The 13,909-nt window shown below is 41.1% G+C and overlaps 1 protein-coding gene and 1 pseudogene across 3 annotated transcripts in view; both read left to right on the plus strand.

Annotated features, from left to right (window-relative positions):
* Window positions 1–13,909, plus strand: part of INPP5F (inositol polyphosphate-5-phosphatase F) — a 94,147-nt gene that overhangs the window by 50,892 nt on the left and 29,346 nt on the right. For 2 of the 3 annotated variants that reach the window (XM_061403651.1, XM_061403652.1), the window contains exons 4-7: window positions 11,171–11,299; window positions 11,524–11,688; window positions 11,806–11,862; window positions 13,468–13,666. In XM_061403651.1, coding sequence (XP_061259635.1) covers window positions 11,171–11,299; window positions 11,524–11,688; window positions 11,806–11,862; window positions 13,468–13,666 — 550 coding nt within the window. Of the gene's footprint in view, window positions 1–11,170; window positions 11,300–11,523; window positions 11,689–11,805; window positions 11,892–13,467; window positions 13,667–13,909 lie in introns of those variants that run through there. The other variant, XM_061403653.1, reaches the window with a different exon arrangement.
* On the plus strand, window positions 3,539–3,679 carry LOC133239708 (U2 spliceosomal RNA; annotated as a pseudogene).

Genomic DNA, 13,909 nt, shown 5'->3' on the forward strand with positions numbered 1-13,909 from the left:
AGCATTGGAGCTTCAGCTGACTATTGTATAGATGGTGGGTGGTGGAGGGGGAGGAATCTTTTGGTAATAACATTTAGTGGAATTTTAAAACAACAAAAAAAATGTGACCGTGATGAGAGCTTTTAAAATGTCTTCATTCTGAAGACTTTTCCTTTTTTTTCTTGACACTCTCAAGTGAATGAGATCATCTTCACATGCAGATGAAAATGAGATAGTCCCACATAGCTGAGTGTTTTTACTGTACTGTTGGACAATCTGAGCGATGGCATTTGCCAGGGTACTAAAGGTACAGTCCATGTTAAGAGCTGGAAATATATAATGACCCTTGCTAATTAGGGATAAACGTGATTATAGATAAAGTATTTCCAGATCCCAATTTAGTGATAGTTTGGCATTGGTTTCTCTCAAGAGAATATAATTTCAGGAATTTGCATTTAAGCCTTTTTTCCCCTTCCTTTAATCCTGTTTTCTGTTAATGCAGCTTTATGACAGTGAACAATAGAAGGGCAAAGAACAGCTCTGTTGAAAATCACAAACTGTTTGCTTATTTTCTGACATGTTAATTTAAATTTTTGGTATTCTTATTCTAGTTTCCATATAATGCCAGTTAAAAAGAGCATTTAGAAGCATGATAAATTTTTGTGGGGCTTTTTATTTTTGATTATATAGTAATTGTAACTGAGGAGGAGGAAAAATATTCTCCCACATAGAAATGATCAATGTCAATATTCTGGTTTTTAAAAACAATTTAGTTTTAATTGAAGGATAATAGCTTTACAATATTGTATTGGTTTCTGTCATAGGGATACATATGTTCCCTGCTTTCCATTTGTCTCCAGCTCTTTGGAGGAGCAATATTTCAAATTTTCAGGGTAGTTTTTATATTTTGCATCTTTGTATATTTTTCCTACTTCTATTAGTTAAAAAATTCCTGTTATTTTTCATGACCATATGTATCTTATGCACAGAAGACTTTCTTAAATGAAGCTGACTCTTAGGTCTTCTTGAAAGTGAAAGTTGCTCAGTCATACTCAACCCTTTGGAACCCCATGGACTACACAGTCCATGGAGTTCTCCAGGCCAGAATACTGGAGTGTGTAGCCTTTCCCTTCTCCAGGGGATCTTCCCAATCCAGGGATCAAACCCAAGTCTCCTGCATTGCAGGCAGATTCTTTACCAGCTGAGCCACAGGGGAAGACCAAGAATACTGGAATGGGTAGCCTATCCCTTCTCCAGTGGCTTCCCAACCCAGGAATCAAACTGGGATCTCCTTCATTGCAGGCAGATTCTTTACCAATCCTGCATTACAGGTGGATTCTTTACCAACTGAGCTATCAGGGAAGTCTAGGGCTTCTTAGTATGTCTTTATAATTTGGACATCTGTGTCTGTGTTTGAATACCCACTGCTTTCTACCTTTCCCCTCAGGACCCCTGGGCTCTTTATTGTGGTCACTGTTCTCAGATTTTCAAGGACCTCATCTGTCTTCTGTCATTGGAGCAGAAGCATTTTGTAACAGAGTTGGGAATTACTAGTATTTCTAGTTTTCTACCCCAGTAGACTTTTTACTTTACTTGTATGGCTTATTATGTTTGCCAATTCTTAAAATAATTTTCATACTATACAGTTCATCCATTTAAAGCACATAATTCAGTGGTGTTTAGTATATTCACAGATTTGTAACCATCACTGCAGTTAATTTTAGAACATTTTCATGACTATAAAAATAACCCTGCACTCATTAGCAGTCACTCATTTTCCTCCAAACCCCAGGCAAATCCTAGGCAACCACTAATCTACTTTCTGTATCTATATAAATTTGCCTGTTCTGAACAGTTCTTCTACATGGCATAAAATATGTAGCCTTTTGTGCCCAGTTTCTTTTATTTAGCACCGTGTTTTCAAGGTTCATGCTTGTTGTAGCATGGGTCAGTACTTAATTTCTTCTTATCCCTTTGTATGGATATACCACATTTTATTTATCCTTTCATCAGTTGATGGACGTTGGGGTTGTTTTCACTTTGGAGCTGTTTGTGAATAATATTGCTGTATATTTATATACAAGTTTCTGTACATAACAAAACTTGTACATTTATGTATAAGTTTTGGGTGGACATTGTTTTCATTTCTCTAGTGAGAAAAAGAAATTCTATACCTAGGAATGGAATTGCTGTATTATATAGTAACTCTGGGTTTAACCTTTTGAGGATCTGCCAGACTGTTTTTCAAAGCAGTGTGCCATTTAAAAAAGAAAAAATCTATACAAGGATATGAAGAATCTTTGGAGTTCAAATAGATGAGAACATAGATATTCTTTCTTTTGGAAAAACATCCTTTAAAGTTTTATAGGCTTATGTTCCATGTCTGCATATCTTATTTGCTGTATCTCGTTGCTCTAATAGATAACTGCATCATTTTCCATATTTGGTTTCCCATTAGACATCTGTTTAAAATTTTAGCTCCTGATGGACATAAATAGATATCAACTTATAAAGTAAAATCATTTATTTTCCTTTCCCTATACAGCAGCAGCAGCAACATCAGCCCTTAATCTTGGTTGTGAACTCTAAGTGGTTAGAGCAGTAGAAATACTAGGGGAGCACAGTGGTGCTGTGGTTGTGGTTTTCTTTTTGAGATTGTGTGTATCGATGTTGTGATAAGGGCCTAAGCACATATTATGCAGAACTGGCTGGGCCTCTGGAAAAGGGAAGGTGATCTTACTGTACACGCTGTGTGTTGTAATCCCAAGAGTTCTGTCTAAACAAAGCATTTTAGGACTGGAAGGAATTCCAAGAAGTTATTTTCTATATTCTTATTTCTTGGTAGGACTGAACTTAACCTTTAAAAAAAGATAGTGAACCTGTTTGCAGTGCAGCAACGGAGAGCCAGCCAGAGCACAGATGTGTGGACATGGTGTGGGGGTCGGGGGAGGAGAGGGTGGGATGAAAGGAGAGAGTAGCAAAGAAACACATACGTTACCATACACAAAATAGATAGATGGGAATTTGCTGTATGATTCAGGGAACTCAAACCAGGCTTCTGGGGCAACCTAGAGGGTTAGGGTAGGGTGGGAGGTGGGAGGGAAGTTCAAGAGGGAGGGGACATATGTATACCTGTGGCTGAGTCATGTTGATATATGGCAGAAACAACACGATGTTATAAAGCAATTATCCTTCAATTAAAAATAAATGAATTTATAAAATGAGATAGTGGTCATGCTTTCTTTTCTAACTATATATATATGCTGACTGTCACAAGTGCTCAGTCATGTCCGACTCTTTGCAACCCCATAGACTGTAGCCCACCAGGCTCCTCTGTCCATGGGACTTTTTTCCAGGCAAGAATACTGGAGTGGGTTGGCATTTCCTTCTTCAGGGGATCTTCCTGAACTAGGGATTGAACCTGGGTCTCTTGCATCTCCTGCATTGGCAGGCAGGCAGATTCTTTACCACTATCTATATATACGGGTGATTCTAAAATATTAATTGAAAATTTTTATGTTTAAAGTAATTTTAAATTTCTCTTTAGAAAAATCAACTTATCGCTTCTTGGCCTTTTGGCTAAGATCAAGTGTAGTACAGTAAACTACATTTTTAACTTTTCAAAAAAAAAAAAAGAAAAATCAACTTTAAGAGAGATGGTGTGGTGACTTTATGCTCTGCTGTGCATATCACAATCCTTATCTGAAACCTTTGAGGCTAAATTTAGTTTAGAATTCAGGTTTTGAGGGCTTTCCAAAAGGTTATTCCATGTATTTTATTATATGGGCAGTTAGTCTGGGATGTTACCCTACAAAACTACACATTCATATTTCTTAAAGAATCAGATAAATGTTCATTCTGAGGAAGGTAAATGATGACTATAAATAGCCTCTCTTTTGGGGTTATTTTATCATTAGATGAGCTTGTAGCAAACTTTAAAAATACCCTTTTAAGTTTTAGCATTTTTTGAAGTTGTTGGTAAGGAAGTTAAGGGATATTGAGCCTCTGTCAGCTCTGTTCCAAGCCCAGGAGGAGAGTAGATTAAAAAAAGAGAAAAGAAAAACAAGGAAGACATTGCCAGGCCTAGAGGGAAACTGCATCTTATCTTCATGGACCAAAAATGGAATAGCAGCTTAAATAGAGGCCATAGGCCTCCTAGGTTCTGGGTCCATAAGTAGGCAGTGGTGGGTGGAGATTTGGTCTACACAGTGAAAAAAAGTGAAAGTGTTAGTCACTCAGTCTTGTGACTCTTTGCGACCCTATGGACTGTAGCCCACCAGGCTCCTCTGTCCATGGGATTCTCTACGCAAGAATACTGAAGTGGGTAACCATTCCCTTCTCCAGGTGATCTCTACACAATAAAGGGAACTAAATGGAAGCCTGGAACCCTTTTCAGTACTTGAAGCCTGGAGTGCTTCAAGTGGTGCTGGAATGGACTCCCCAGTTCATGAAAGGAGGCTGTTAGGTTTTGTGCTCTAAGTGGGATGATTGTGCATAAAAGAAGTCTGTTAAGCCAGTAGCACCTCCCTCGAGAAGCAATGGTTTAGGCAAAAGATACGGATCTGAATTAACACAATAGCAATCAACATGAAATAGTTGGGGTTGATAGAAGAAACTTTATCAGGGAGAGTTACGGAAGATGACTCGAAGGTTTCTTGCTTAAGTGGTACAGTTGGTGGTATTGCCTGAGATAGGGCAGAGAAGGAACAAGATTTGTGAAATAGATGTTGGTCAGTTTTGGAGATGCTGAACTTGAGAGACTAGTGTCAATAGTGGGGAAATGTATTTTGGGGTCATGAGCTCAGAGCAAAAGAGTAGAGTTAGAAATGTGGAGTTAAACATCAGTTCAGTTCAGTCACTCAGTTGTATCCGACTCTTTGTGACCCCATGAATTGCAACATGCCAGGCCTCCTTGTCCATCACCAACTCCCGGAGTTCACCCAAACTCATGTCCATCGAGTCGGTGATGCCATCCAGCCATCTCATCCTCTGTCGTCCCCTTCTCCTCCTGCCCCCAATCCCTCCCAGCATCAGAGTCTTTTCCAATGAGTCAACTCTTCTCATGAGGTGGCCAAAGTATTGGAGTTTCAGCTTTAGTGTCAGTCCTTCCAGTGAACACCCAGGACTGATTTCCTTTAGAATGGACTGGTTGGATCTCCTTGCAGTCCAAGGGACTCTCAAGAGTCTTCTCTAACACCACAGTTCAAAAGCATCAATTCTTCATCGCTCAGCTTTCTTGACAGTCCAACTCTCACATCCATACATGACCACTGGAAAAACCATAGACTTGACTAGACAGACCTTTATTGGCAAAGTAATGTCTCTGCTTTTCAATATGCTATCTAGGTTGGTCATAACTTTCCTTCCAAGGAGTGAGCGTCTTTTAATTTCGTGGCTGCAGTCACCATCTGCAGTGATTTTGGAGCCCCCAAAAATAAAGTCTGACACTGTTTCCACTGCTTCCCCATCTATTTGCCGTAAAGTGATGGGACCAGATGCCATGATCTTCATTTTCTGAATGTTGAGCTTTAAGCCAACGTTTTCACTCTCCTCTTTCACCTTTATCAAGAGGCTTTTTAGTTCCTCTTCACTTTCTGCCATAAGGATGGTGTCATCTGCATATCTGAGATTATTGATATTTCTCCCGGCAATCGTGATTCCAGCTTGTGCTTCTTCCAGCCCAGCGTTTCTCATGATGTACTCTGCATATAAGTTAAATAAGTAGGGTGACAATATACAGCCCTGATGTACTCCTTTTCCTATTTGGAACCAGTCTGTTGTTCCATGTCCAGTTCTAACTGTTGCTTCCTGACCTGCATATAGGTTTCTCAAGAGGCAGGTCAGGTGGTCTGGTATTCCCATCTCTTTCAGAATTTTCCACAGTTTATTGTGATCCACGCAGTCAAAGGCTTTGGCATAGTCAATAAAGCAGAAATAGATGTTTTTCTGGAACTCTCTTGCTTTTTGATGATCCAGCGGATGTTGGCAATTTGATCTCTGGTTCCTCTGCCTTTTCTAAAACCAGCTTGAACATCTGGAAGTTCATAGTTCACGTATTGCTGAAGCCTGGCTTGGAGAATTTTGAGCATGACTTTACTAGCGTGTGAGATAAGTGCAGTTGTGCAGTACTTTGAGCATTCTTCGGCATTGCCTTTCTTTGGGATTGGAATGAAAACTGACCTTTTCCAGTCCTGTGGCCACTGCTGAGTTTTCCAAATTTGCTGGCATACTGAGTACAGCACTTTCACAGCATCATCTTTCAGGATTTGAAATAACTCAACTGGAATTCCATCACCTCCACTAGCTTTGTTTGTAGTGATGCTTTCTAAGGCCCACTTGACTTCACATTCCAGGGTGTCTGGCTCTAGGTGAGTGATCACACCATCGTGATTATCTGGGTCGTGAAGCTCTTTTTTGTACAGTTCTTCTTTGTATTCTTACCACCTCTTCTTAATATCTTCTGCTTCTGTTAGGTCCATATCATTTCTGTCCTTTATCGAGCCCATCTTTGGATGAAATGTTCCCTGGGTATCTCTAATTTTCTTGAAGAGATCTCTAGTCTTTCCCATTCTGTTGTTTTCCTCTATTTCTTTTCATTGATCGCTGAGGAAGGCTTTCTTATCTCTCCTTGCTATTCTTTGGAACTCTGCATTCAGATGCTTATATCTTTCCTTTTCTCCTTTGCTTTTCACTTCTCTTCTTTTCACAGCTATTTGTAAGGCCTCCCCAGACAGCCATTTTGCTTTTTTGCATTTCTTTTCCATGGGGATGGTCTTGATCCCTGTCTCCTGTACAGTGTCATGAACCTCAGTCCATAGTTCATCAGGCACTCTTATCTATCAGATCTAGTCCCTTAACTCTATTTCTCACTTCCACTGTATAATCATAAGGGATTTGATTTAGGTCATACCTGAATGGTGTAGTGGTTTTCCCTACTTTCTTCAATTTAAGTCTGAATTTGGCAATAAGGAGTTAAATATAGTAGTAGTTAAAATGAAGATGTGTGTGTTAGTCGCTCAGTCATGTCTGACTCTTTGCGACCCTACGGACTATAGCTCACCAGGCTTCTCTGTCCATGGGATTCTCCATGCAAGAATACTGGAGTGGGTTGCCATTCCCTTCTCCAGAGGATAGAGGATGAAATTTTCTCAGCAGAGCATGAAGGATGGGCAGAGAGCTAAGGATGGAATGTCAGGAACCACCATCATGTTTAGAGGTAGAGATGCTAGACAGAGAAGGAACAGTCAGAGGTCTGGTAAGAGCCCAGAGAGATGGGTTTCATGGGGACCAGAGGAAGAGACAGTAGGAAGTGATCATTACTGCCACATTCTTTGATTTGTCCTTTTCAGTGTTGGGGGGCGCGGGGTCCTTGTTTCACTCTGCCTCAGGAATTTCACTGGGCCATCACTCCTTGATCTACCCCAATTAGACTAGCATCCTCACAGTTCCAAGGACTATGGCATAGAGATTTCAGGGTTGAGGAATGATTAAAAAAAAAAAAGATTCAGTAAACTTCAGTAGTGTTAAAAGGTGGTAGGAAAGGGGCCAGTGGAGGGAGTTTGCAATAGAGTAAAGGGGAATGGATGACGGGACAAGGCCCCAGTCCTTAAGGGGAGACAGTGGGAAGCCAGCCTTGCAGAGAAAAACAACTCCCGTCCTTCTGCAAATGAGGGGAGTGTGGGTGTAGGCTAGGTGTGCTGCTACAAGATTACTTTAGAATAGCTCGATATTTAGAATAATCATCTTTGATGTATTCCTGGGGGAAAATCTTGCTGGCTTGAATGCTCTTAAGGAATAACTGTATCTGACAGATGCATAACATTCTGTTGGAACATTAAAATTGTAATAACTTATACCTAGGTTTGAGGCATGTTTTCAGACTTTTTTAAAAAAGAAAGTGCAGCAGCAGCAGGGGACTAACAGAGCTTCTTGGCTGTCTCAGGAGCTCTGCGCTAACCAACGTCGAGGGGCGTGAGGTGTATTCATGGGAGAAGGGGAGTGATGGTTTCCCAAGACTACTCTTATGACCTGTGTGTGAATCTGGAGGTTACCACTTCACATTTGTAACATCAGAGCCCATTCATTCATTTAACAAAGGTTTTTTTGTGTGACCTCCTGTACCAGGTACTGCTAAGGTCCCTGGAGATGAGTCAATAAAGCAAAGGTGTCTGGGGAACATGGGGCAGGCAGTAAACATTAAGATGATTATGTTATGTCTTATGTTGAAAAGTAATCATTGCTATGGGAAATAAAAATTGAGTGCAGTAAGAGTGGTTGGTGGAGTGCCAGGGGCGGAGATTATGGTGAGATATCTCGGGAGATGTCTGGAGGGCATCACTGACTCAATGTACATGAGTTTGAGCAAACTCTGGGAGATGGTGAAGGACAGGAAACCTGGATTGCTGCCAGTCCACGGGGTCGCAAGGAGTCAGACAAAACTGAGCAACTGAACAACATTTGGGAAGAGGACGAACAGCTAGAACAAAGGCCCCGAGGTGGAAGTAGCCCTGACGTGTGGGGAACAGCAGGTAGCTGATGTGGGTGGATCGGAGTAAGCAAAGGGAAGAGAGCCACAGGAGATGAAGGCAGGGAGGGAAGATGAGGGTCTGGTTTTGGATGTGTTGAGTGTAAGGTGCCTGATGGAAATCCGAGTGGAAATGTTGGCGTTTGTGGTTCTAGAATTTGGGAGGAGAGCAGAGCTAGAAATATACTATTGAGAGAGAAGGATTGGTATGTCGATGGTATTTGAAGCCAGGAGACTGGATGAAATTGCTGAGAAAGTGAATGCAGATAGGACTGAACCTGGAGGTGCCAAGATGTTAGGAAGTGAAATGGTTGGGAAGGAACCAGTAAGAGAGGTAAAGAGTGCCAGTGGAAGTCAGGTGAGACAGTGTATCAGAGAGGACGAGGGACAGAGGAACTGTGTCAGATGCTACTGATCAGTTAAGATGAGGACCAGGAATCCACATTGCATTTAGCCAAGGAGACCACATGGGTCACACTGAAGATAGGTTAAGGTGGAGTGGTGAGGGCCAAAGCCAAGTTGCAGTGGGCTGGGGAGAGAACAGGAGGAGAGGAATTGGAGGCAGTGAGGGTTGTAAAGACATAGGATCCTAGCTGGCACACGAAGGTGTTAGAGGAGAGAAATATCTGTGTTTCTGTGCTGGTTGAGTGATCAGGCAGAAAGAAGGGAACAGGGAGAACTGCTGGAGCAACATCCATATGCTTTTTCTCTCTCCTTCCCCATCATGTCATGATCTGGTTAGTTTTGCTTGTGTGTGTGCTAAGTTGCTTCAGTTGTGTTTGACTCTTTGGAACCCCACAGACTATAGCCCACCAGGCTCCTCTGTCCATGGGATTCTCCAGGCAAGAATACTGGGGTGGGTTGCCATTCCCTCCTCCTCGGGATCTTCCTGACCCAGGGATCAAACCAGAATCTGGTGTGGCGCCTGCGCTGCAGGTGGATTCTTTACCTCTGAGCCACCAAGGAAAGCCTTGGAAGAAAATTTAAGTTAGTTCGAGTTTCAGCAGGATGACTGTAGATCTTTTTTACTTCCCCTTGGGTTCCCTTGTCTTCCCCTGGTAGGCCAGGAGGAATGTAAAGTTGTAGTCATGTTGTGAAACCCATGTAAATTGAGTGTTTGATAGCCAGAGCTTTAAAAAGACATAAACCCCATAAGATTGCATTACATGTAAATTCTTGGTTCAATTATCAGTCTCCATTTCCAATCTGATAAAACAGGAACAGCCTCCTTCCTTTTTTTAAAAAAATAACTTACTATCAGAACTTGAACTAGGACTTCTCTGGTGGTCCAGTGGTTAAGAATTCGCTTTGCAGTGCAGGGGACACAGGTTCAGTCCCTGGTCTGGGATGAGCCTGTGCTCTGCAACAAGAGAAGTGACCACGATGAGAAACCTGTGCACCACAACTAGACAGCAGGCCCAGCTCGCTGCAACTCGAGAAAGCACCCCTCCCCCGCCCCCCCGCCAATACAGCAGTGAAGATGCAGCACAGCCAAAAACAAATAATTAATAATTAAAGGGAAAAAACCCAACTTGGACTAGTTTTTGCTCTCCTTGTTTTTCTCATCCTATTATCTAGTAATAGTTATTTTGTAAGTAAGACACTACTAATAATAAGCATATAGTAAATGTTACCTCCTAACAGGGTTCTGGCACTTAGCACAGCAATAAAACCAGTGTATTGAAAAAATGGCATTAGTCTGCATATGGTTAATAGAATCCATGTGTCCCCTTTAGAATGTTTGGTTTGTGTGTTGAGTCACATGAAATTATATGTAAAATGCTCGACTCTAACCAGATAGTTGTCTCTAGAACCTTTGTGCCTTTCTCTTGTCTAAACCTTTCCATCCTCTTCCTCACCTTTGTGGGCTGCTCATTTCCTGCAGCTCCAACTTTTTGGTTCTTCAAATTTAATCTCTGGACCCAACGAGTGTGTTTTTATGCTGATTTTATCAGTGTGTATGTGAGGATAGAAGGGGAAAGAGTAGTTGAAATGTCCAGATTTTAAGATTCCTAATAGAGCAGACTCTTGGCATCTTCTCACCCAAAACACTCCACTAACTAGCATTAATATTTAGCACGTATTGCTGTAAAGAAATGTTCCTAGAGCATAGAAAATGTGTATATTGCAATAATTTTAATCTTGTGTGCCTGTACATACTCAATTCTCTTCAGTCGTGTTCAACTCTGCAACCCCATGGACTGTAGCCCACCAGCCTCCCCTGTCCATAGGATTTATCCATGGCAAGTATACTCAAGTGGGTTGCCATGCCTTCCTCTAGGGGATCTTCTCCACCCCGGAGCCTCCTGCCATTGGCAGGCAGATTCTTTGCCACTGAGCCACGTGGGAAATCTTAAATGCCAATTTGTAAAGCTTTAATGAACCCCAACCAGAGCATTTTATTCTTCAGTTATATTAGATAAGAGCTTACTATAACCCCCAAGTATGTCCTGCCCTGTATTTTTCGCCTGTGCTCTGCTGTAGCTTTCTAATCCTTGAAACCACAGCTGTGTTTTCTAATATCAGTGGACTGCTTGGTCATTTTACTTGCTCTTGAGGTTTTAACCACAATGCTTGAGCAGTAGCTACACTTGTGCACTCATGCTAGAACATTTAGCAAGCAGATATTAGTAATAATGAATTCTCTTTCTCTTCCTAATTATGTAGCTCTGTAAGAAGCATCATTTTGGAATTAACAAACCAGAGAAGATTATACCATCTCCTGATGACTCAAAGTTTCTACTGAAGACCTTTACGCATATTAAATCCAATGTGTCTGCTCCTAATAAAAAGAAAGTAAGAGTTTGACTGATATGGGCTTAGAATTCATCTTCGATTAGTTTTAAATGGAGGGGCGACTTTCCTGCTGGGAGACTTATTTTCAGACTACTCATCATCTTAAAGCACTGTCCCTGCATGTCCTTGGGATTATTTTTCACTTTTCTCCTAGGGAGTTGTGTGGTATCCACATAATGTCTTGCATTTAATTCCTGCAGTAATAGTGGATACATTTCTTATAGGTTAAGGAAAGTAAAGAAAAGGAGAAGCTGGAGAGAAGATTACTCGAGGAGTTGCTGAAGATGTTCATGGACTCGGAATCCTTTTACTATAGCTTGACCTACGACCTGACCAATTCAGTGCAAAGGCAAAGCGCTGGGGAGGACCCCCGTCCCCTCTGGCAAAAGGTACACCTCACAGCTCAGAGCAGGGTTTGCCCCCAGAGCAATTTATGGACCTGTGTGGCCTCTGTGGGAAAACTGAAGCAACGTGTTTCTGACCTATTTGTTTTCTACCTTTTCCAGGTTGATGACCGATTTTTTTGGAATAAATACATGATACAAGACCTTACTGAGATTGGTGTGAGTAGTTGTTTCTGAAATATTCTAAGGTAGTTATAATTGTTAAGCAAATATTTTTAAGTTGTACTAAAAGAAATTTGAAAACTCACATAATGTTTTACCCTGTAGAATGGGAATCATTTAGCTAGGGAAAACCAAGGTACTGTTTTAAGGCGATTCACAGTTCAGCTATATGGCCACAGACTTATCTTTTTAGCAGGTTCCCATAGGACATTCGTAATTTAAAGATATGGAACTAAATCCATAGAGTTCCTCTAAAAGATATTTTGTTTTTACCCACTGGAAATGTTGAAGCCCAGTTTTCCTTTAATGAGATAGTGAAGTGAAGTCGCTCAGTTATGTCTAACACTTTGTGACCTCATGGGCTGTAGCCTGCCAGGCTCCTCCATCTGTGGAATTTTCCAGGCAAAAATACTGGAGTGGGTTGCCATTTTCTTCTCCAGAGGATCTTCACAGCCCAGGGATCAAACCTAGATCTCCTGCATTGCAGGCAGACTCTTTTACTGTCTGAGCCACTAGGGAATCCCAGTTATTAAATGTTCCTGTTTCCTCATTTGCATTTATTGCTGGAACAAAATTATAAATAATGAGAATGGTAATGAAAATAATGAATGTGGATAGATTCTTCGCCTCACTGTTTTCAACTCTAATCACCTTCCTGAGATCCTGTCTACAGGCTCCATAAAACAGAACTGTGAGGGGACTTGGAAGATACGGTTGTAAAAAAAAAAAAAAAGGGGGTGGATTTGAAGTTGATGCTGAAATCTGTATCAAGGGTAGATACAGATATGGAGGCAGGGGAGAAAGAGGGACAAAGAACAACTTCTCTGGAGCACTTTTCATCCTTTACTGTCCCCGGATACAGTCAGTTGAGAAATTTTCTGAGTATTTTTAGTCTTAAAGACTAAGAGGAGATCTTTGCCTTTAATTAATACTTACCTAATTACATTGGATGACTTTTTAAATATTTATGGAAATGATTTTTTTTTTGGTTCATTGACTGCTTAGATTTTAGCTGGGCACAAAGCAAGACTTTGTCTAAACTAGAAAGTAGAATAGACCTTTGTGTTTCATAACTAAGTGATCAAAGTTGGTTTTACTAAAGGCTTAATACAATTGTGAGTTGAAAAGCAACCTTTAAGCTATATCTTCTTTTATACCAACAGGAATTAGCTACATTTGTTAAATCCTTACTTTAAGCAGGCAGGCATTTTAGATTTTACTCATTTAATCTTCACAGTAACCTTATGAGGTTGTTGTCTTATTTCACAAAGCAGAATGTCTGGAGGCCTGGAAAGGTTAAGTCATTCTCCTGAGTGAGGCAGTAAGTGGTGGAGCCTGCATTTGTACCTAGCCATCCAGCTCCTATGTTCTGGTCCCTCTCAGGCAGCTCTTCTTGAATGACCACCATAAAGGAAATGAAAGGCTCTGCCCCCTCCCTCCCTTCATTCCTCAGTGTTCTCCAGTAAGCAGAAAATATGATTAAAGAGTGGAAAGTTTCGCTTCTAATAAACTAGCAAGTGTGTGATGTCCACTGCTTGGATTTAAGGAAGTATAGCAGTGCTGTACAGAATAGAAATAACATGGTGTTCATATTATTTTCAGACACGAGATGTGGACTTTTGGATCATCCCCATCATCCAAGGTTTTGTGCAGATTGAAGAGCTTGTGGTTAATTATAATGAGTCATCTGACGATGAGAAAAGCAGCCCAGAGACCCCACCTCAGGAGTCCACCTGTGTAGATGACATTTACCCACGATTTCTAGTGGCTCTCATTTCACGCCGAAGTAGACACAGAGCAGGTAAGTGGAGGGCTGTAATAGTGTGCAAATCAGATCCAAGCGAGAATGGAACATTGCAGATGAATTGAAATGCTAATGGCAATAATGGATTTGGAAAAACAGTTTCAAAGTGCTCAGTGACTCTCAGTAGTGTGGTGTAATTGGGGACCAATTTTTTGGAGAGAAGTGAATGGGAGAGTGTTAACAAAAGGGGAAAGAAAAGGAGGTATATTGTGGAAAAGAGCAGTAAGTCACTTGGGATGT

The sequence above is a fragment of the Bos javanicus genome, chromosome 26, assembly GCF_032452875.1.
Source record: "Bos javanicus breed banteng chromosome 26, ARS-OSU_banteng_1.0, whole genome shotgun sequence".
NCBI lineage: Eukaryota > Metazoa > Chordata > Mammalia > Artiodactyla > Bovidae > Bos > Bos javanicus.